Genomic DNA, 22,076 nt, shown 5'->3' on the forward strand with positions numbered 1-22,076 from the left:
GAACACAGAAAGGTCAGATTTTGGCAAGACAAAAGTCTTGTCACCTTGTCATATGATGCACCCAATCCTAGATTACAGCCTCACCTGTGATCAGTTACTGATCAATCAATTAGTGGGTGTGTATAAAAAGAACCCCAGCACACCAGACCTTCACATCAACTGCAACTTGACCTCTGACAACATGCCTAAGATCCACCCTGAGACCAAAGCGTTAATTATCAAGAGGCTGAAGACCAGATCCACTGCTGAGGTGGCTGACACCTTCAATGTGTCTCAGCGTCAAGTACAAAGAATAAGAAAAAGATCTGAAATGACTGGAGATGTTTTTGACAAGCCCAGGTCCGGCAGACGCCGCAAGACAACTGCTCGGGAGGACCGTTTGTTGATTCGAAAATCCAAGGCCAGCCCCTTTTCCACTGCAGCAGAGCTCCACCAGGCCTGGTCAACTCAAGTCCCTGTGTCAACCACAACAGTTTGTAGATTTCTGTCTCGAAATGGCCTCCATGGTCGAATCAGTGCACAGAAACCAGCACTAAACAAAAGGCAATTAAAAAACCGTGTGGCATTTGCCAAGGCCCACAGCCTGCTAAAAGGATGGATACTGGAAAAGTGGCAGAAGGTGGATTTCTCAGATGAATCCTCAGTTGAATTACATCACAGCCACCGCAAATATTGCAGGAGACCTACTGGAGCCCGCATGGATCCAAGATTCACCCAGAAAACAGTTAAGTTTGGTGGCGGAAAAATCATGGTCTGGGGTTGCATCCAGTATGGGGGTGTGTGAGACATTTGCAGGGTGGAAGGCAATATCAATAGCCTAAAATATCAAGACGTATTAGCTACCTCTTACATTCCCAACCATAAAAGGGGTCAAATTTTGCAGCAGGATGGTGCTCCATCGCATACTTCTATCTCTACATCAAAGTTTCTCAAGGCGAAGAAGGTCAAGGTGGTCCAGGACTGGCCAGCCCAGTCACCAGACATGAACATCATTGAGCATGTCTGGGGTGGAATGAAAGAGGAAGCATGGAAGACAAAACCAAAGAATCTTGATGAACTCTGGGAGGCATGTAAGACGCTTTCTTTGCTATTCCTGATGACTTCAACAAATTGTATGAATCATTGTCGAACTGCATGGATGCAGTTCTTCAAGCTCATGGAAGTCATACAAGATATTAAATATGGATCTCACAGCACCACTACTTAATTCACTGACGTTATGCAACATATTTTTGTATTTGAAGTAAATTATTTGTTCAATTTTCTGTAGGCGACAAGACTTTTGTCTTGCCAAAATCTGACCTTTCTGTGTTCATTAAATGATCAATCTTTCTTCAGTGAAGCAAATTTATTTTAGTATATTGAGCATAATTTGGGAGGGTTTTAGCTTTCATATGAGACACTTCTAAAACCAATCGATTAATTTAAAGTCAGGTTATAAGCTTTTGTTTCTACAAAATGGATAAGCGACAAGACTTTTGTCAGGGACTGTGTATATATATATATATGTATATATTAATAAAAAAATTGAGAAATCTTGTGTCATTTATTTTTTTAACTGCCAAGACACAGAAATGCAGATTTTCATCTTTTTTTTTGGTCCAAAAACAGTCTACAGACAACTTTTCAGTGGCTGACCTGACTAGAAGAACAGTTCACCGAGCATCCCTGTGTAAGTGAATGCATTCTACGGTATTCCTGAGAGGACACACGGACACACACACACACACACACACACACACTCACTCTCACTCTCACTCTCACTTCTGGCCTAGAAACGTCATCACCACTCTTGTCTCAGAGAGTAGCCCACATGTAGGAAAGCTCAGTGCAAGGAGGAGAATGACATGGTCTAACCAATCATTAACAAGACATGATGCAACATAATTATACTGTATCAAAACCGACAGTCCAATAATCAATGACATTTACAGATTAGAGATTTATACAAACTGTCTATTGCTCATGCGATGTGATGGTTCTCAGGGATAAAGTTACATTTCTGTTTCTCTAAAATCACATTTTCTAATTCAAGGAATTGAATCAGATTTTATGTTTTGTACTAAACTCACAACTGTCTTGATATATTTTATTTAGAAGTGTCTAGTACTGTCTATAGTGTCCATTTGTGTAGGATGTAGGCCTATAGAGTAAGTTAATAAAATGGTTGGAGTTAATTATCTAAATGGCACACTGAAATCAACATGGCCTTTGTTTCAGTTGATAATCCCATGTCTCATATTAATGTAACTGCTTGCTCACAAAAGAACAGCAGCGGAGTGAGTGGGTGGCACTTGAAATGACTAATACACTGGAATAACTTTTAAGTATGATGAGTGCGCCATAAAGAGGTTAGAAAGCAGCAGGTGCCACTTTACAATGTAAATGGATCCTAATGACCTTTGTATTGCATAAATTGAATGGCCTCTTATTTCATTAATACTACTGCTGGGTTTCAGATGGCATCAAAGCATTATTGACCAATAATATTTAGTACAAATGGGGCAGCAAAAACTAAAAAGTTGTAATATATATTTTTGTTGTTATATGTATGCGCGTCTGCATGTGGGTGTGTGAGTGGCTGTGAGACTTTATGCTAAAAAGTATCTACTTGTGTGTTGTAGCCTGATAAACGCTGTGTGTCTATCCTGAAATTTTTATTGACAAAAATGTGCAACATTAAACACTTTTAATATCTGTAAATGTACCTTTTAGATATTTCATGTCAAAGTACAATGTAATCAATAGAAAAATGATACTCTTGTCCCCCATCTGGGATTATGACATCATTCTATATAGGCATATGATCAACTAGGCTATTTTTTAATTCCGTGATCAATGTGATATAATGTAATATAATGATGAATGTAATGTATGCTTTATTGAGGAGTACATATATATTTTCTGACAACTAGAATAATCAGACAACCAAATAATATGATCTGATTTCTGATGTTTGAATTTGTGCATGCATAAAAATTTATCTGATCATCAAAAACGCCTGATAACATGTCTCAGTAAGGTTAATCAGTGGATTTTAGAGTAAACCTAGGAGCTTCTGGCCTGTTCGTAGCATATATCAACCGGCACAAGTGTGAACAGAGACAGTTGCAGCTGTTTATTACTATTATTACTATTACTATTACGTTACTACTATTACTACTACTGGGTTACTACTATTGTACTACTAGGCTCACTGCTACTACCAGGCTACTAAGCTACCAGTAAAGACTACTGCCACTATAGGCCTATTGAGTTGCTATCTACTGCTAGTCTACTATTGAATAAAGTCTAATTAACAATGCAGCCTTATACTGTGAGGTGCTGTAAATACAGTGGAGTCATATAAGTGATGTTGTAGAGGCGATACTACTTCCTGCGTGCCTGGACGTACGCACTTGTCGCTATTCTGCTTCATTGCCGCTGCTGTGCCGCGCGATGTTTCTTTAAAACGAGCAGCCCACGCCTCGAAAAGCGGATCGTTCCGGCTGGCCTCTGTACATCTTTTATCCTTGCTCAACACATTAAAATAGTGCCCGGGTGTGCTTCAAGAAACATTACGCTCGCAATTCGTAATTTAAAGCTTACATGCTCGTCACGGTTGATTATGTGTTGCATTTTAGCGCAAGAGTGTGAAATGGTATATTCATCATAATGTGCAGAGACGCAGCATTGGCTCCATCACTGGCGGAGCGATACAAGCGTCTCTCATCCTGGTTTGTCAAGAGGAGGGTGTGTGGCTTGTTCTACCTGCACGTACTGAGAGGAAGGGGGGCTGACTGTTCATTTGGACCAAAAGGACCTGTCTGCCGCACTCTGGAATGTGCTGCTGTCTCGTTTTATCATTGATTATTATGCCCAGGGTCTGGTTGCAGTGGAGAGTTTGCCACTGATTATCCCTTTTGCCTAATTTGGATGGGCACTCGTGGATGACTGTGAATATGTTTATTCTGGTACTCCAGTGGAGAGCGTGAGGTAAGTCACTTTTCTTGAGGCGGTATGCAATAAATGCATTCACTGCTTACAAATATAATTTCAATGTATCGTGAAATTTGCAAATATCCGATATTAAGCCTTTCCAGTCGTATGTTTAAAAGCACGAACTGATCATGCTGTAATATTGTCGGGGAACTATTCTTTGCAACTGGTGTCTACTGTATGATATATATATATATATATATATATATATATATATATATATATATATATATATATATATATATATATATATATATATATATATATACATTGTTCGCATAGATTTTGGTTGAACTATAAATGCATTAGAAGAAGACGTCTGCATTTAGAGCGGCAATAGCCTGTACGCAGGTGTCATGTTTTAATAACCATAGCCCTGGGTAATAAAGTTGAATATAAAGTTTGCAGCAGCAGCAGTGGCTAGTTATTGAATAACCAAGAGACCAGGAAATATGATATTCTCATAATATCATACCATTATCCAAGGCTGTATCAAACTAGTGCTTGTGATTACATAACTGATGTTTGTGCTGCTCCTCTTTCTGCAGACACATTACAACAGCAGTGTTAAAATACTCGGGCCTTTAGGCCTAATGCAGCTTATATGACTGCCCTACCTCCCATCCAGACATTGCCCCCATGCACACTCAGAGATGACAGAACTAATGAATAAGTAATCTAAGACCCATATACTCAGCCATTACACTCAAAAGTACTACCATGGGGGAAGGATAAGTTGCATTCTAGAAATAGAATGAATGAGTATGTTAAGTAAGTACAACATGGTCAAAATGAAACAGTCACTACCAACGCTAAAGACACTTCCCATCTGTGTGGCCCAGTACCTGTGAAGTTACATTTTCACTTTCTGTTCACAATGCATTTTGTGGTTTGAGTTGTTTTTATAGGAATAGTATTTCATTCAGTGTCAAACAGCTAGGCTAAGATGGCTTGAAAAGCTTTAATATTGCAGAGCCAATAAGTGTTAATCAATAACGGAGCATGGCATGCCTTTTAGCAACTGACTGGATGTTCACTTTAATTGTAACTATAAATGTATAGCATGTTGGGTGTATTGACAATGGTAGAAATGTTCATAGAACAAAATTGAATATCTCATGGGAATTATGATATTTTTTCCATTTTTTTTCTCAGGTGAGGAACTGCAAACTCATGTCTCTGTAGTATAGACAAACTATATATCCTTCACCTAACCTTAACCTATATTAGCCCATATTTTAACATTACATCATAATCTAAAATTTAAGCAATTTTCAGATTTTTTGGTCCCCACAAAACATGGTCCTCATAAAGTAAAATACAAATTCTAGTCTCCATAATTTAATGGATACTCACCCACACATGTGGATGTCCAGCAATCAGCATTCAACAAATTTGTGTTCCCATTTCAACAAATGGAATCTGACCACAGATGAGGGAGTGGGACCCAACTGTTCAGGCTTGGGTCCATTGGTGCTTCTGTCTGCAAAATGGAAGTGAAAAGCCAAAAATAAACCTTAAACATTAGATATGATGCATAATATGCAGTTATATGATCTGATCCTGACAGTGCCACACGGGGAGCATTGGAGGATTCAAACATTTTGACTCTATGAACCACAATGACATCAGCACCAAGCACCCTTCATTTGTGTGATCCTATACCATTATTTTGTTGTGCTGCCCATTATGTATTTTATAAGCAAGGTTTATATCAGTCATGTGGTGCGGTAGTCTTGTCTTTGGTAAAATGTTCTTCTGTGAAACAGTCATATGATCTTCTGGAGGGCTGTGGCAATTAATAAGACAAAATAAAAGTTTAATACAAAATCTTTGATCAATCAATATGAGCAAAAAAAAGAAAACCCAGCCCTACAATCTCAATCCTTGTTTCTATTTTGGCAAAAGCAAAAGAAAAGTCCAAGCCCCCTTTCTCTTCCTGGAGCTGAGGCCAAATCAGGACTCCCTGTCCTGAGGCAGAGGAGTGCGAGCCAACTGTTGGCTGTAAAGTCACAATGGACTTGTCATCCTCCTCTCAGTGAAGTGGGAGGCTCACCAGATCGCCACTGTCATGGTGTGCTCTCTCACTTCTTTAGAGGCTTTAGAAACTCATCTTTACACACCACATTTAAATTTAGATTTTCTCTATAACAAAGTGTACTTCAGGTGAAAGTCTTGGACTGGAGTCCAACATTCCAAACCTATTTCAATTCCTAATGACTTTGTAATAACAAACCTTCTATAACAAATAGAGGGTGATGAGAAAATTTCTTTCTGCCATAATGCCTCTGCCCTGTGTCACAAGACTTGAATTACTCATGTGGGGAGCTGCAGTGTGCACACGTGGATTGCCTCTGCCTGGGAATACATCAGAATTCAGGAGGATTTAAGACAATGATGTTATCCTTAGCATTTATGAGGTATGGCCAGGTTTAAGGTTTGGTTATGTTCTGTATAGTCAGAGTTTATTCTTTGTAACTACATCGCCTTAATAATTTCTTTTATATCAGTGACCAAATGTGCTCCCTCTTCACTTTTGGATCAGACTTACATTATAGTTTTATAAATGCAGATAATAGTGGGCTAATCAAAATATGGTTGTAGTATTTATTTAACACCACTGAGCTACCATTACCCAACTACACAGGCCTAATTGACATGTTCATAATGAGTAAATTGGTGTTGCAACAGTTTGCAGCAATTCCATGTAGTAATGGCACATTATGTTGTTTAACTCTAATAGTCTACAGCATGAGGTCAGACTTCTGGAGCCCCTTTTTAACTCTTGTTGAAAACAGGATGTAGCAGTTGCTCAGAGCATGAACAGGTGGCTGTCAGCGTGACTGGAGTTTCTGATTTAAGCCTAACACTTGTGCCCCACTCTTCACTCCATTATTCCATTCACACGAGATCTCAAGACTTCGATGGAATACATATAACAAGGCTCCTCTGGAACTTTAGAAATCACATCTTTATTTTCATAATAATACTTTTACTGGTCCACACAGTGCTCTGATAACTCATTATATTTGGGATTCACGTGGAAGGAAACATGATGCACCATCAATGTTTAGCTGTCCATGGGGCTGATTTGGAAACCAACTTTAAAAGGTGTGTACAAAATTGAAAAAAACATTAGTCCCTAACTATGTACATTAAATGTGAGCAAGAACTGAAATGTGTATGTTGCTTTCTAAAATTATGAAGAAAACCCTGTAATAGCTAATATTAGAAAATATAACTGATGAGAGATTTTGAGAAGCATATGGCTATAAATCCCATGTGTGCAGGCTGCAGCATATTGTCTAAATTGTGTTATCAGCACTAATCTTCTCATTCTCTGCTATGCTACTTTGGTTTTCAAAACAATTTCATAAAAGTTCAAGGTTCGTGGTTAACACCTTTGGTCTTCAGGAACATGTATGCTTTCATGTTGAATTTACTATGAAATCTACTGTCTGTCACATAAATCTGAGATTTAATTATAATTTATTTACGCTATGTATTTTTAATATGTATAAAATTAACATTTCATAAGTGAAACACAGATATATTTAGTTTCATTACACAGTGAAATACCCCCCTGTCCAATCTTTTTTTTATTTAGAAAATTAAGAAAAAATAAATATATCTCAAATCTCAGATTATTAATACTCCTCAATAGCTGCACATTTTATTACCAGCACCAATGAAATAAGTTACTTGTTATGTCTATGTCCTTTTTATGTTGTGTGCAAGTCATGTGAAACTGCTGCAAACCAATTTCCCCAAGATACAAATGAAAGTCTATTCTATTCTGAATGCTTTGTCTGCTCTGGCTCCATATGTACCATATGACTCTAGTATTAGACAACTCATTGTGAACTCAACTCAGAGCTCCTTAAGTTCACTGAATGCATCTCTGCATGTTGTCTGTGGATTGTAACCTCAAACACAGTGCATATTTACACTCACATGTCTAATAATGTGCATAACTACAACCATCTTGTGTTTCCATAACATTTATTGGGTACTGGGCAGTGATGATCACGAGACACCGATTTAGATAAAAGAAAACATTGGGAATGCTTCCACTTCATATAGTTTTATGAGACACCAATGTTTTCTGTAATATTAACTATATTCATTTTTTTCTTAACTGGAAGCCATATCTTTCAAAATGTTGGATTTAAATGATCTATATCTGTGTTTAACCGTTGCAGTTAATTTAGAAAAAAACAAAACAAACAAAAAAACAAAACACTATATACAGCTTAGGGATGCACTGATCCAGTGTATCTGTTGATAACCGATATCAGCCGATACTAAGACAGAGACTGAGAATGTGATTTATGGTAAAAAAAAAAAAATCCAGTTGTGCTTTATAAATACGAATAACTAGTGAACAGCTTTGAAAAATTATATTTTCAATAAAAGTTTACAGATCCATCAAAATTTTCAATATCTGTGTCAATTTCTGATACCAGTATCATATTGGTGCATCCCTAACAGCTGCTGTATACACTATACATGTATGCGCCAAACTCTATGTTTTTCCTGCGCACAGGAGGTTGGAGGGCTGTCTTCAGACCTGGGCTGGACATGAGGCCCCTCTGAGCTGGCTGCCTGCTCCTGTGGGGTGGTGACAGGATGCCCGTGCAGGCAGCCCAGTGGACAGAGTTTCTGTCCTGTCCCATATGCTACAATGAATTTGATAGCAGTGGTCACCAGCCCATCAGCCTGGGCTGCTCCCATACAGTGTGTAAGACCTGCTTACATAAGCTGCACCGTAAGGCCTGTCCCTTTGACCAGACCCCCATCAGCACTGACATCGACCTGCTGCCTGTCAACTGTGCCCTGTTGCAGCTGGTCGGAGCTCCGGTGAGGACACCCTGTTCAAAGTTATCCCTGTTTTAAGTTCTTTTACACATTCACATTCACATCCTCAGTTCATGCATCAGAGCCCAGAAGTTTATTGATCATTTTCAATTAATTTATGGATTTATAATAGCTTATTCTGCATGGCATGTCCTGAAACAAGAGACCTTTTTACATATACAGCAGTAATATAGGTCAAAACAAAATGTATATGTTTCCATGTCTGTACATATTTTAGTATTCATACACCTTATGCAGAAATCATGTGGTTATAAAAGACTAATATCATTTTACAGGTTAGTTGAGCAGCAAAATTATAGTTGGTTATGGCCCTAACATATGTGTGTACCAGGCACCAGATGGAAGACCATTAAGCTTGAGCAGTGCTGCAGAAGTGGGGCACTATGAGGTGTGCAGTGAATGTGTGGAGGAGCTGGCACTCTACCTAAAACCTATTGCCGGTGTCAAAGGTAATCTCAGAAAAGGTTCCATTATACAGTTTGCTTTTAACTTGACATCAAGGCTAAACTATTAGATTCCAGATGTTCTAACAATTTAAACTCTTTGAATTTATGTACTTTTACTACTTAATTAGTTTAGCAAAACCTGAAAAACAATATGCCTTTGATTTGATCTTAAGGCCTTAAACATTGATGACAATCCTATTAACTGTAGGTGTTGCAAGCCCGAGTGTGCTGAGTCGGCCCATGCAGAGGAAGCTGGTGACCCTAGTGAACTGTCAGCTGGTGGAGGAGGAGGGCCGGGTACGAGCAGTGAGGGCGGGCCGCTCTCTGGGGGAACGCACCGTGACAGAGCTCATCCTGCAGCACCAGAACCCTCAGCAGCTCTCTGCAAACCTGTGGGCTGCTGTCAGGGCACGGGGCTGCCAGTTCCTCGGACCGGGTAAGACCAACATCCTTATCATATTCATTATTAAATAATGACAAAGAAAAATATCAAGGCCCTTTGAAATAATGACAGACATATTGCCTGACACAGTCCATTGATTCTTGTCCTGGTTTTCAATGATATGAAAGTCCTTGGTTTGTATGGATTTCGAGTATAATTGAATCTCCGTGGTGGTCTGTGGTTACTAAATCATGACATTACCAACAATATCTCATATTCTAATTTCCATCTCATAGAGAGAACTACAGTCATTCTTTTCATAGTGGTGTGATGACAGTTTGATTGTTTCCAATGTTCATTCAGATGGCTTGTGCTGCAGCTGATGTCCTGTGATGATTACTCATAGGGCAGATTCTGACTGAGAAAACATTTCTCATCATGATAAAACTATGAGTTCATTTCAAGTCTGAGGACACCTGCTTTTGCCACTACATTTGTTTTCTGTAAATTAGAGGAAGTAAAGTAAGTCACTTGTGCTCTTTCACTTACATTTGATGGCAGCTATGCAGGAGGATGCCCTGAAACTGGTTCTATTGGCCCTAGAGGACGGCTCAGCTCTTTCCAGGAAAGTCTTGGTTTTGTTTGTGGTGCAGAAGCTGGAGGCCCGCTTTCCACAGGCCTCGAAAACCAGCATCGGACATGTGGTTCAGCTGCTCTACAGAGCTTCATGTTTCAAGGTAAAACATGAAATGAATCTGGACTCACTTACTGGCAAACCTAGCTCTAAGCATTTTGTTGAAAGTAAATATATTATTAGTTTACTAATCATAAAGCAAATGTAAATCATGTTTAATATAGCATCAAAAATAATGTCCTTTGTTATTTAGTTATATTAATGATGCAGCAATGATGCATAATAATCTCAATTTCAATGTCTAAAATTAGAGCAAATATCTATCTGTATATTGTGTATATTGTATCAAGTTAGTCCTTGACAGAAAAAAACTGAACAAAAAAGCAATTGGCAATTTAGTTACAATAGTACTGTAAGTGTATTAGTTTCTCCTGAAAGTTGGTGTGTGCATGTGTGTATGCATGTGTGTGTGCATGTGTGTGTGCATGTGTTTGAGTGTGTGTATTTATGGAACAGGTTAACTGACAGCAGTGTGTGTGTGGTATTGTGAGAAATGCCAGGTATCCACCAGTCATGTAACAGCAAGGCTAAATTTGCTCTGGTCATTTCAGACAGACGAGAAGTTAGTGCAACTGAGAAATGAAAATGAAATGAAAATGAAATGAAAAGGTTCACTTAACCATTTCTTACTTTAAGTATTTGTCTGCTCAGCTGAATGTGAAGTTTTTTTTAAGACTTTCACACTGATTCAAATTTGGACAGCACAAATTAACTTAAAGGTTGTATAGAGGATTTTCCAAGGAACGAGAAATCCAGCGACTGTTCAAATGTTGCGCATGCCTGAAACCACCCCCCCTCCCCTACAGCTCCCTACGTAGAAACGCCTCCTCCCGCCTCCTCCTTACGCCAGAAACAGGTTTGTTTACAGCCGGTGCACTGCACATGACTTGTAAACAACTAACTACAGTGTTGGTTAGGCAAGGCGGAGAAGTGAGGAGCGGGGGGAGCAGGTGTGCGGACATTTTGTGCACGGACGAGAAGTGAGGAGCAGGGAGAAGAGCGGAGCAGGGAGCAGGGAGAGGAGAGAGGAGAGAGGAGAGGGGAGCGGTGCGCGGAGATTCCGTGCCCGGAGAAGTGAGGAGCAGGGGGAAGAGCGGATCGGGCAGCGGGGAGAGGAGCGGGAAAGGGGTGCAGAGAAGGTTGCGCGGAGATTCCCTGCGAATGAACTAGCTACAACACGCAGCAGCAAGCGGACTTTTTCTTTGCATTGAAAATTACGTTTTCAGACATAGGATATCGCTTTCGTGTCCTGAAAAATGTTTGACTAGCTCTTGGAAATAAAGTACGTTTTCATAATAAGCAGAAGTGACCTGTCCAGGAGTAATTTGGCGACCAGTGCGTCAGTCTTTAGACCCTGCGTCTGCTTCAGTCGCGCCATCGCTGGAATGAATCTACAAGAATCACCTTAGTTTGGCTTCGCTGCTTTTCCCCTTGTCTTCTTCTTTCAGCAATCTCAAAAACGGACTTTCTTTTGTGGCTAACTGCTCCTGGATTCTTGTCTGCCATTGCAACAAACTTTGTGCTAACTGCGAGGAAGATATAGGTCAAAAAAAGCCGCTAAGAACTGTTGCGTTGGTGGAGTAAACAGCGTCTGTGCGGCTTGCGTCTGTGGACTGCGTGACAGGCGTACGTAAACCACGTACCGGCGGCGCGCAGGCAGGTCAGTTACGCTAGAAACGTAGGGAGATTGATTGACAGCCTGTCAGCTAACAGATAACGAGGCAGTGTCGTTATCTATTGGCAAATGTTTAGCTGGCCCCACCACGTCCAGAGTTGATGAATTTTTATTCTCTTTTTTTTGGTCATCATAATTACAAGGCTACTGCATCTCTATAATGCTATCATTGACAATTTGAAACAAAAAAAAATCCTCCATACAACCTTTAATAGAAACTGAATGCCATTGGTGCATGTCACCTTAACACTAATCTTAAAGTCTTTATCTCTTAACTTTCAGGTGACTAAGCGTGATGAAGACTCATCCCTGATGCAGCTGAAGGATGAGTTCCGAACTTACGAAGCACTCAGGAGAGAACATGATGCCCAAATAGTACATATAGCCATGGAAGCAGGCTTACGCATTTCACCTGAGCAATGGTCTTCACTCTTGTATGGAGATCTGGTTCACAAATCACACATGCAATCCATTATTGATAAGGTGCAGTGTTTTATATTAAAGAGTATTATAAGATATATTTTAACTAAACTAAACTTGAACTAAATTCTCTCTTACTTGTGTTTTCTTAGTTGCAGTCTCCAGAGTCATTTGCCAAAAGTGTGCAGGAGTTGACAATAGTTTTGCAAAGAACTGGAGATCCAGCTAACCTAACCAGTCTTAGACCAAATCTGGAGCTGCTCGCTAACATAGACCACAACCCAGGTTTGTCTCCAGAATTGTCTCCAAATGCTCTATTCTTACCAAATGCAAACTATGTATATATTTCTGTATCTAACCTTGTTTTACATGAATCTTACCACAGACTAAATTACTCATTGGTCTCTGTGCAGATGCACCACCACCTTCATGGGAGGAGTTGGAAAATGTGATGTTAGCTGTGAAACAAGTGGTTCATGGACTTGTTGAATTCATACAGAATTTTAGTAAGAAGAGCCATGATGCTCCACAGGTATGCCGTTTTAGTAACCTCAAAACACATTGTACAATTAAACAAAAATGATGAAACAAAAATGTTTGAAGTTATTTTATGTTCATGTTGTTTTTGCAGCCTCAGGCTAACAGCAAGTACAAGACCAGTATGTGCAGAGATCTACGTCAACAGGGAGGCTGCCCCCGAGGAACCAACTGTACATTTGCACACACACAGGATGAACTGGAGAAGTATGCACTGTCTAGCACAACCACTGAACAATACGTCTAAATAAAAAAATACAATACTAACAATTACTATTGAAAAAGGCAGTCAGCATGCTATATTAGTTTAGATTAATTGCAGTTCAGCACATATTGTTAATCATTTTGACAATTTTGACTCCTTGTCTTCTTTTAGTAATTGTTTTTATTTTATCTACAGGTTTCGACTAAGGAACAAGAAAAGTGGCAGCCTAAATCGTTCCCTCCACTTGGTGCAGGGGGTTATGGGAAAGACTTTCACTGTTGAGGGCTCAGATGTGACTGCTGTGGCTGATCAGGGCTCGAAGGGCTTGGGAGACACTGCAGTAATAGAGGGGGTACCAAACCTTACTCACCCTCAGCTCATCTGCAGAGGGGCAGACATGTTGGAAGACATCAAAAGAGCAGTGCCAAATGAATCCACTGTGCCTAATGGATCCAGCGAGCTGTGTGCCACCACCAGGGCATCGTCTGGATCAGCAGAACAGTAAGAATTTGTTATTAAAAATATTTTGATCAAATATTTATGATGTATTTAAGACTACGTATGTAAAAAAAAATCGCTATTATATTTTTCTCACTGCTGATAAGAGTTTAGCTATCAATAGGATACTAAAAGCTGGCCTAGAGATTACTTTTCCAATACCAGGATTGCGACCCTACCAGTTGCTATTATTCTAAAACAACTTCAAGTGTATTAGTTTACTGTAGTGTTTTACAAATAAACTCAGAAAGATAATGTTTTAGATTACATTACCCTAGAGCAGTGGGGCAAATCCCTGGAAAAAACTTTCGTGTCTTTAGGCAAGATACTTCACCCACATTGCCTAGTTTGAAAGTAGTGTGTGAGTGTTGGTGGTGGTTGGAGGTTGGCAGCCTTGTTCCATCAGTCTACCCCAGGGCATCTGTGGCTACTATGGTAGCTTACCCTCATGAGTATGGAGTGAATGAATAATGCATTAAGAGAAAAGAGAAAAAGGGGGGGAGAAAAAAATGACACAATTTATTTTCTTTTAGAAAATCCATGTCTCCTCCACAAACTCCTGTAAACCATCCTTTGGCGTCTTCCCCACTGACCACTGCTGGATGTGCTGATGGTAATTCCAAAGTGGCCAAACACAGTCCTTTTTTAACACGTGTACCACATCCTTCTCAAGCCTCTGAGCTGTATTACCAGGATGCCCACTCACCTTATGATTCTCCCCAGTTTCAACAAGCATGTGAGTAGTGCTATTCATAAGCAAAACAGATCTATATACACATAAACAAGCCCTTATTTAAATTAGTGTTATATTAAACTTACTTTTAATTTAAACTATAATGTTAATGATAAAAAAAAAATTCTGTCTTCTCCAGCAGGCTCCTTTTATCCCTCCACTCTTCATGCCCCACACAAAACATGCATGACTCGATTCCTTCGCTCCTCAAATGTTCCAGAATCCTCTCTGCCTCCTTCACTGGGCCCGCCACCATCTTCCTTCCCCAGTGATCTTCAGCCCTCACACCCACCCTCCTCTTCATCCTCGGGGTACGCGCCACACCCACTTAGAGAGAGAATGAGCCATACTGCTTTCCATGGCCACCCGGGTCAGCCTCAGTATGGTCCCCTTGCTCCTGCCCATGGTGTTTATGCCCCTCTCTACGACAGCAGGAGGGTATGGAGGCCACAGGTGAGCACTGTCATTCTCTGTCACTTGTTGCAAATTTATCCTACGTTGGAGATATCTGCACAGAGACTGTCTTGTCTCTCTTGTCTCTGAACACATAGGTGTTGTCCTAGGCCAGGCCACTTCATTCCTGCAGTGTAACTTAATGTGTACTTGTGTCTGGGGTTTGGTCATAACCCAGAACGCATAACCGTAGTTGGAGTGAAAACGCAGGGGTTCTGATAAATGGCCTATAGCTTCAACTACATGGATGTAGTGTGTGTGATGGAGAAGTATTCATCTAAGCTCAGTGTTATTGTTTGTACACAATCATTTTACCTTTTACCTATGTTGTTATCATAGCTGTACCACAGAGAAGATGCACGAAGCAACTCCCTCCCCCCAGAGGTGTTGCATTCAACTGTCTATCAGGCTCCACTAAGAGAGAGATTTAACTCTTTAGACAGCAACTACTGCTCAGGAGCAGAGCACAGAGGGCTGCACAGGGTAAGTGAATCAACTGTCTTCTTTTATGTTTATTTTTTGTCACATTATTCTGTTTTTTTGTTGTTTTTTTTTAACAAATTGCAGAACTAATAAAGACAGAAATGAGAGAGAAAATGTTAAAGATGAAAATTTTGTTCCAAAATACATGAATTAGTAACTAAATACATGTACGAAAAATACATATTCAGAATACTGATTTATTAAGTAATAATTTTCACTATACAGTTATTTATTTTGTATATATATGTAAAATATTTTAATGCATGCATTCACTGTTTTGTAACTAATTACATTTTCTTAGTATTCTTATTCTTATTATTTTTTAATATGCATAGAAGCTACATAACTTGCGGAAAACTAACTAATCCCAGCATGCATTCAGTTATGTTTCTGTGTTCCCTCCCACACGTTCTCACCTCTACCTTTGCAGCATCTCTACAGCGTGCATTACAGTGTGCAGTGTTGCTGTAACCTCCTCCGCCATCCTCCCACTCCTCACCCAAATATGTCTCTGCTTCCCTTACTCTTTCTATTCCATTTACACTATAAAACCAGCCTTACCAGTGATGCAACTGTGAATTGGGCAAAGCAAAAGTATGATTGCTTTCTATTTACATTTAGGCTGATAACTATATTCTACATGAAAATCTTTTGTGTACTCTCCAGAATTTTAACTGAGTATCTAGCCTTGATTAAAATAATTTGAATTCAGAATATTCATCTGGATTTTATCTTGTTTTATTGCTTATGATTTATAAATTTGCTATTGGAGTAAATGATATTTTCTGATCCCTACTGTAAAGTAAAACAAATATACAAAAACAATTAAACAGTCACACATTGACATTTAGATTGATAATCTGAATTCATGTAATTTTCATTCTTCTTGTTATTTATTTTTCATAGTGTAAAAACGTAACTGTCTTCACTCATAAATGTTGCACGAGAGTTGAAATTCAGTATTTTTATTTCTCCAATCAGGACTATGGCCGTGTTCCCCTGGGCTATGAGGATCTGTTCAGAAGGAAGCAGGAGCAGTGGGCACACCACCACCACCATCATAATGCCAACCGACCAGCTCAGTCCTCCCCCATCTTCACAGTCGACTTTGGAACAGAGGTACAAAGTCACCAACTGTACATTAACACTCACTATGTACTTCTTTCAGCTGACCAGGTCCCTTATCATACATCTACAGCTGACATACAATGTAGCAATTATTCATGAGGTTTACATATACATTTAAAATTGTTTAAATGCAACATCTAGTCTATGTACTAAGTGTAATAGCAGCACCAAGTACTATTTAAGTCTGGGGATAGTTGCTTAGCAACTGAGAGGGAAGATTATATAGCAAGTGTAGATGTGGTAATGAGTGTGAGAGAAAGTGAGCACAAGACTTTAACAAGTGTTGACTCAGGGTTTTAGACAACTAAGCCTTTGTTTCACTGAATATCATCAATATTTTTTATTTTACGTAATTGAATATTGGTGACATCTGAAGCAATGAGTCCCATTTGAGTTCCTAAGCATTTTCTTGCATTGTGGTCACTATTTTACTAATGCAGACACATAAATGAACCATAAGGACTATAAAAATGCTGTCTAGATTGTTGCGTAGAACACAAATTCCAGAATGAACAGTGATATCAGTCGCAAGTAACAAGTTACAATGGAAGTGCTGTGTGTCTGCAGCATGTGGAGGGCAGTGGAAGTCCTTGTATGGGCTGTCGCTTCAGTGGAGAGGAGAGTTTAGCACACTACTCTCCTTGGTCTTGTGGTTCCCTCGGCCCCTGCCTCAGCTCCTTTGAGCCTGACTCTCTCACACATATATCAGCCCAAACCTGCTCCGAGCATGTGGTGAGGAACTGTGTTTTATGCTTTCTAACATAATCATTGATTTGTACTGCTTTATTTGCATATGCTACATTCTTTTTCCCTGTAGGAGTTGAAAATAATGAGAGTGGGTGCAGCGGTAATGGTGTAGCAAAACCATGGCTACATTCATTAGACCACTACCGTCGACTCAAAGATGAAGATCCAATCATTCCTTTCAGTGAGGGGCCCATTATCTCCAAGTGGGGAGCCATATCTCGAGCCTCTCGTACTGGCTATCACACCACCGACCCGGTCCAAGCCACAGCCTGCCAGGCCAGTGCCAGTACCACTGCCATTAATTTCAGAGGCAAGATGTTGTTTACACTGAATAAGCACTGTTTTTTAATCCATATTATACTGTTTATACTCTTTCACCTAATCTGCTAATGTTTGTTTAACACAACAGACTACAGTGCCCACTTGGACCATAGTGACTACAGATGGAACTCGAGAGGATCAAACACTTCCAGCCATTCAAGTTTTTTAGACAGGTAAACTTCTGGTTCTGTTTAGCAATGGTGTACAGGCTGAAAGCTCAAGAGGGTCAGCGGGGGTGTGTTGGGTCTGTAGAAGAATAGATTAAGGGATGTGATCTGGTGCAGTTGAGATTTGTGAGTCTTATTCTCTGTCTTGGGATGCCAGTAAATTACTGATTATTGTAATTGTAATTGTAAAATTTGGTGTTTTTGCCCCTAATTGTGTAATATTTTTTGAGATTTTAAAAATGCCAATTATCCTTTTGCCGCTGTCCTATTCAGATCTGTAAGAGCTGTGATACATACAAAAAGACCTCATACACATACTAGTAGAGGCAATTTCAGAAGCAAAATGCATGATGTAACCCCTCTGGGCTTTCTCACAGTAGTACCGCCATCTCCATTTTCTGGTGGACTAAAAATAAAGTCACTTGTTGAACCCACATGCTCACTGGGAAAGCCCTCTGGCTCTGGATATCGCGTTCACACATTTCTTCTGACACCTTTATGATTTTGATTAAAGTCTGAGTGTTTGTCTGTTGTTTTTTTCTAGTAAGCAACTTTGTTCTTCTGATCTAAGAGGAAACCGAACTTCTATTGGGACTGGGGAGAAGCTCTATCAGACTGTGTATGGTCTGGATGAGGAGAGACCCTGTGAGAGTGAACCAGAGCCTGACCGGGACATCGAGCTGGAACTATGTGCTCTTGACATGGATGACTCAGACCAGCAGGATGTCAAATCACAGGACAGTGTAAGAGCAATAACACACAATTGCAAAGCACTACAGTGCTACCAGACTCACTATATTCACTCATCACTCAGCACCACAAAAACAAAAAAAACTAAATCTGTCAGGATTTTTCTAAAAAAGTTTAAATAAAACCCATCAACAACCCTTGTCTGCTCGCCTGAGATATTCATTCTGTGAAAAAGTCCACAAAGAGCACTTACTTTTTAAACTGCTTTTCATGACTTAGATCAGATGTAAGAATAAGTTAATAAAATTGAAGTGCAAACATGATTCTCACCTCCTGCTTTTTTCAGGAGTCCATAGACCTTGCCTCCCCTCGGGCTGACGAGACTTCCCAGCACCTCCTGTCTCCTTCCTGCCCCTCACCACTGCTCACGTCAACAGCAGAGGAACGGCTGGAAGCTGACACATCTTTACCTGACAAGATGGACATTAATTTGCTAAAAAAGATGGCCTTCAGGTGTCACCTTTTAAAATAATATAAATGGTGCATTCAAACACATTTGAATTTTGATTACTGTTTGCCTTAATACTGTACTTTGTTTTACAGGAAGTCAGTTTCTCCTGGTGGAATAGTATCAGGAGGTTTGGCTGTGGGAAAATTAGTACTCCGAACAGGACCTTCCCATTTGGGTGACAGTTCTTCCTGTGCTTGTTCTGAAATGCCAGCGACTACTGCAGTACTGCTCAATGGAAGTTAAAAGTTTAAAAATTCAAACACTGCATAGGATCCAAATATGTAGCCTAGCTAATAAACCCCAATCTCTAAGTACTTAAAAGATTTTGAACATTTTACATCCTGCTTAAAATACACTCTATTCTGTCCAAATACTTGTATAATATAGAACAAATGTCTATATTGACATTACAATAGTAACCTGCCTATTACCACTTGATGAAAGCTAGCTTCCCTCTCTTCCTTCCCATCTTGCACTAGTTATACAAATAAAACATGTCAAACTACACTAGTAGTATTGCTGCTCTATGCTATTCATATAATATATATATATACAGGTATAGTATTTTTATAGCTATTCACATCAGTTCTTACATAATGGTGATATCAAAGAAGTAGCAGTTTCTTTGATGTTCTGTTAAAATATTAAGACTAATCCCTTAAATCGACAACTTTTATTTTCATAGTGAAGCGCTTCTCTCTTTGCGAATCATATGATGTTCTAACTGCCTCTGCAGTCATGGGACCAAGCTGTTGGGACCATTTTGACTATATTTACAAATTAAGTAAGGTGTTAACTAGAGCTGTAAGATAACTAATGTTCTTTTAGAAAACAATTATTCAATGATTATACTAGTTATATGCCATTGGTTTTCTGTTAAAAGTAACTGAATTCAGCAAATATGTTTGCTCCAGCTTCACAGTTACTTTGTGAATTTATGACAATTGACAATTTATGGCAAACAGAAAATATTCAAGATCCTGAACAAATTTTTATTAAGTGAATTGTTTTTTGTTTTTGTTTTATAACCATTTTCATCCCACAAAAACTATTTTTGCGTGTGCTTTGCTAACTTCTGTGAAGTTGTTTGTAAGTATTTTTGTATCAGGATATTATTGTGTCTTCAAGATTTAAATCACTTCAGTGAACCATTTTTTCATATACTTCCATATGTTTGCTTCTACTTATAGGGATCTCAAAGCCCTGCTGTTTTAGACACAGCTTACTTTGTACTGTACAATCAGTTTTCAAGCAGCCCAACCTGATTCTTTTCATAGAAAATACACTCCTTAGTCATAATGACTTAAATTAATAGTTTCAAAGATTTAAGAAAATATATTTATACTATAGAAGTCTACTTTTTATTTTGAAAGAAATTTCCATGCATTTTACAGGTGATCTTATATACCATATAGTTCATTTCCATTTGGCGAAAACTACATTTGCATCTGTTTACAACTAACATGAAGTGCCATGAGATGTACAGTTTGACTGTATGGTTTCTGCCTTGCACTGCCCCTTACTTTGACTGACTCACCTGGAAAAATGCAAAGAATGAAACTGAGTCAAACTTAGCAGTTCAGTGCAATTGTGCTTTTCTCCAGTAGAGGCTGCTAGATCCATGTGTGCGCAAGTTGCTCAGGGAAGATCGGGGAGATGTTATTACAACAATTTTTTACCTATTGGGGATTTAATTCACTGTATTTTTATTGCTTGAATGAGTATTTTCAGTGTTTTGATTATCTAAATGTTTATTATAAACCCAACTGTTTTGTTGTACCAGCATTGTAGGTGTGAAGTAACTGTACTGCTGCCTGCACTGGTAACTGCACCGCATTCTTTGCCACCACTTCACTGGCAGAGTGTGCAAGCCCACCTTGTCCCAGCACCTTCCCATAATTGCTCTGTTATCATGCATGCCATAGCCCCTCTTGTGATGGTGGAGGAGTATTGATGACTTTGTAGTTGTGATACAACACACCCAGCGCTGTAAGAGTTCTGCACATGCCCACTGTGTGGCCACGTTAATGCTCAATTTTGCCTGCAGCATTATTATTGTTTGCTGAAATATATGAATTATACTAGTATTGTTATTACCACATTTGATTGCTGTTGTGGTACAGTCATTTTGTTGATTGTGAAAAAAAGACTGAAATAATGTTTTATGACTTCATGTCTGTATTAGACATTTATTTTGTAAATCTATTGCTCAATGGATATGTAGGCAAAGTGAATTAAGAGATGGTACACAACCGTCATTTGTAAACAGTCTGGCACCATCATTAGATGGACTTATAGTATTGTTGCATTTATAAAACGTGTGAGAATAAGATGTTATAGCCTATATTTAAATGTGTTCAATGAATTGGGCAGCTGTATAGTATTTTTACTATGAGGAAGGAGATAGCAAGCTCCAGTAATGAATAATACTGTTATGTATTCAATTTATTTCCTTGGAAATACACATGTGAAAGGTTTGCCTTTTACTTATATTATAATACCAAATTATAGCAAGATGTTTGTGCTTTTAATAATTGATGAATTGTACAATATTTGGATGATTTGTTGATTCTGTGTTTATAATGGATTACTTACTTGTGTTATACTGTTTACTTACTTGTGTTATACCAACAGTATGCCCATGAGGCATCTTGTTATTATTGCATTGCTCTTGGAACAGTAAACATGACAGTGAGGAATTAAGCATACAAAATTGCATGCTACAATAAACCAGTACAAATCATGTCATTGTCAACTTCATATTCATGTATTAATAGGACTATAAAACTTTCATTTTAGTTTTATATAAAAATATTGTATGCATGTAATTTACCACTGATAGTAACAGAGGTTTTAAAGGTAGTCATTTGGACAAGATTTTTAGTCTCAGGACGTTTTAATTTCCATAAAAAATAATACAAACAAATTATAAATAATGGAATGACATTTGTTTAAGAAAATGAGAAATACCTTTTGATTTCTTTCACCATTATTTATTAAGGAAGACTCTTAAACAGTACAGTGGCTTACAGTATTATAGCCATACAGCTAAGAATGTCAAGTAGAAGTTTACATAAATTGTTTACCTAATTGACTATAGAATTTATGCTGCTTACATGTACTATGACAA

General features: G+C 38.8%; 1 protein-coding gene across 1 annotated transcript; it reads left to right on the forward strand.

The window, feature by feature from the left end:
* The first annotated feature begins 4,347 nt into the window (after nt 1–4,347).
* rc3h2 (ring finger and CCCH-type domains 2) lies at nt 4,348–21,689 on the forward strand. Its single transcript, XM_055154026.1, is given in 19 exon segments — nt 4,348–7,089; nt 8,525–8,838; nt 9,188–9,305; nt 9,511–9,738; nt 10,246–10,421; nt 12,336–12,536; nt 12,626–12,758; nt 12,887–13,005; nt 13,105–13,217; nt 13,411–13,716; nt 14,247–14,449; nt 14,586–14,899; nt 15,239–15,382; nt 16,364–16,501; nt 17,078–17,567; nt 17,667–17,751; nt 18,290–18,488; nt 18,782–18,948; nt 19,039–21,689. Coding segments are annotated over 18 exon segments (3,516 nt in total). The 5' UTR covers nt 4,348–7,089; nt 8,525–8,607; the 3' UTR covers nt 19,190–21,689.
* Nucleotides 21,690–22,076: the final 387 nt, after the last annotated feature.

This window comes from Boleophthalmus pectinirostris, unplaced genomic scaffold, assembly GCF_026225935.1.
Source record: "Boleophthalmus pectinirostris isolate CB_2022bp ecotype Guang Dong unplaced genomic scaffold, ASM2622593v1 HiC_scaffold_18, whole genome shotgun sequence".
NCBI lineage: Eukaryota > Metazoa > Chordata > Actinopteri > Gobiiformes > Gobiidae > Boleophthalmus > Boleophthalmus pectinirostris.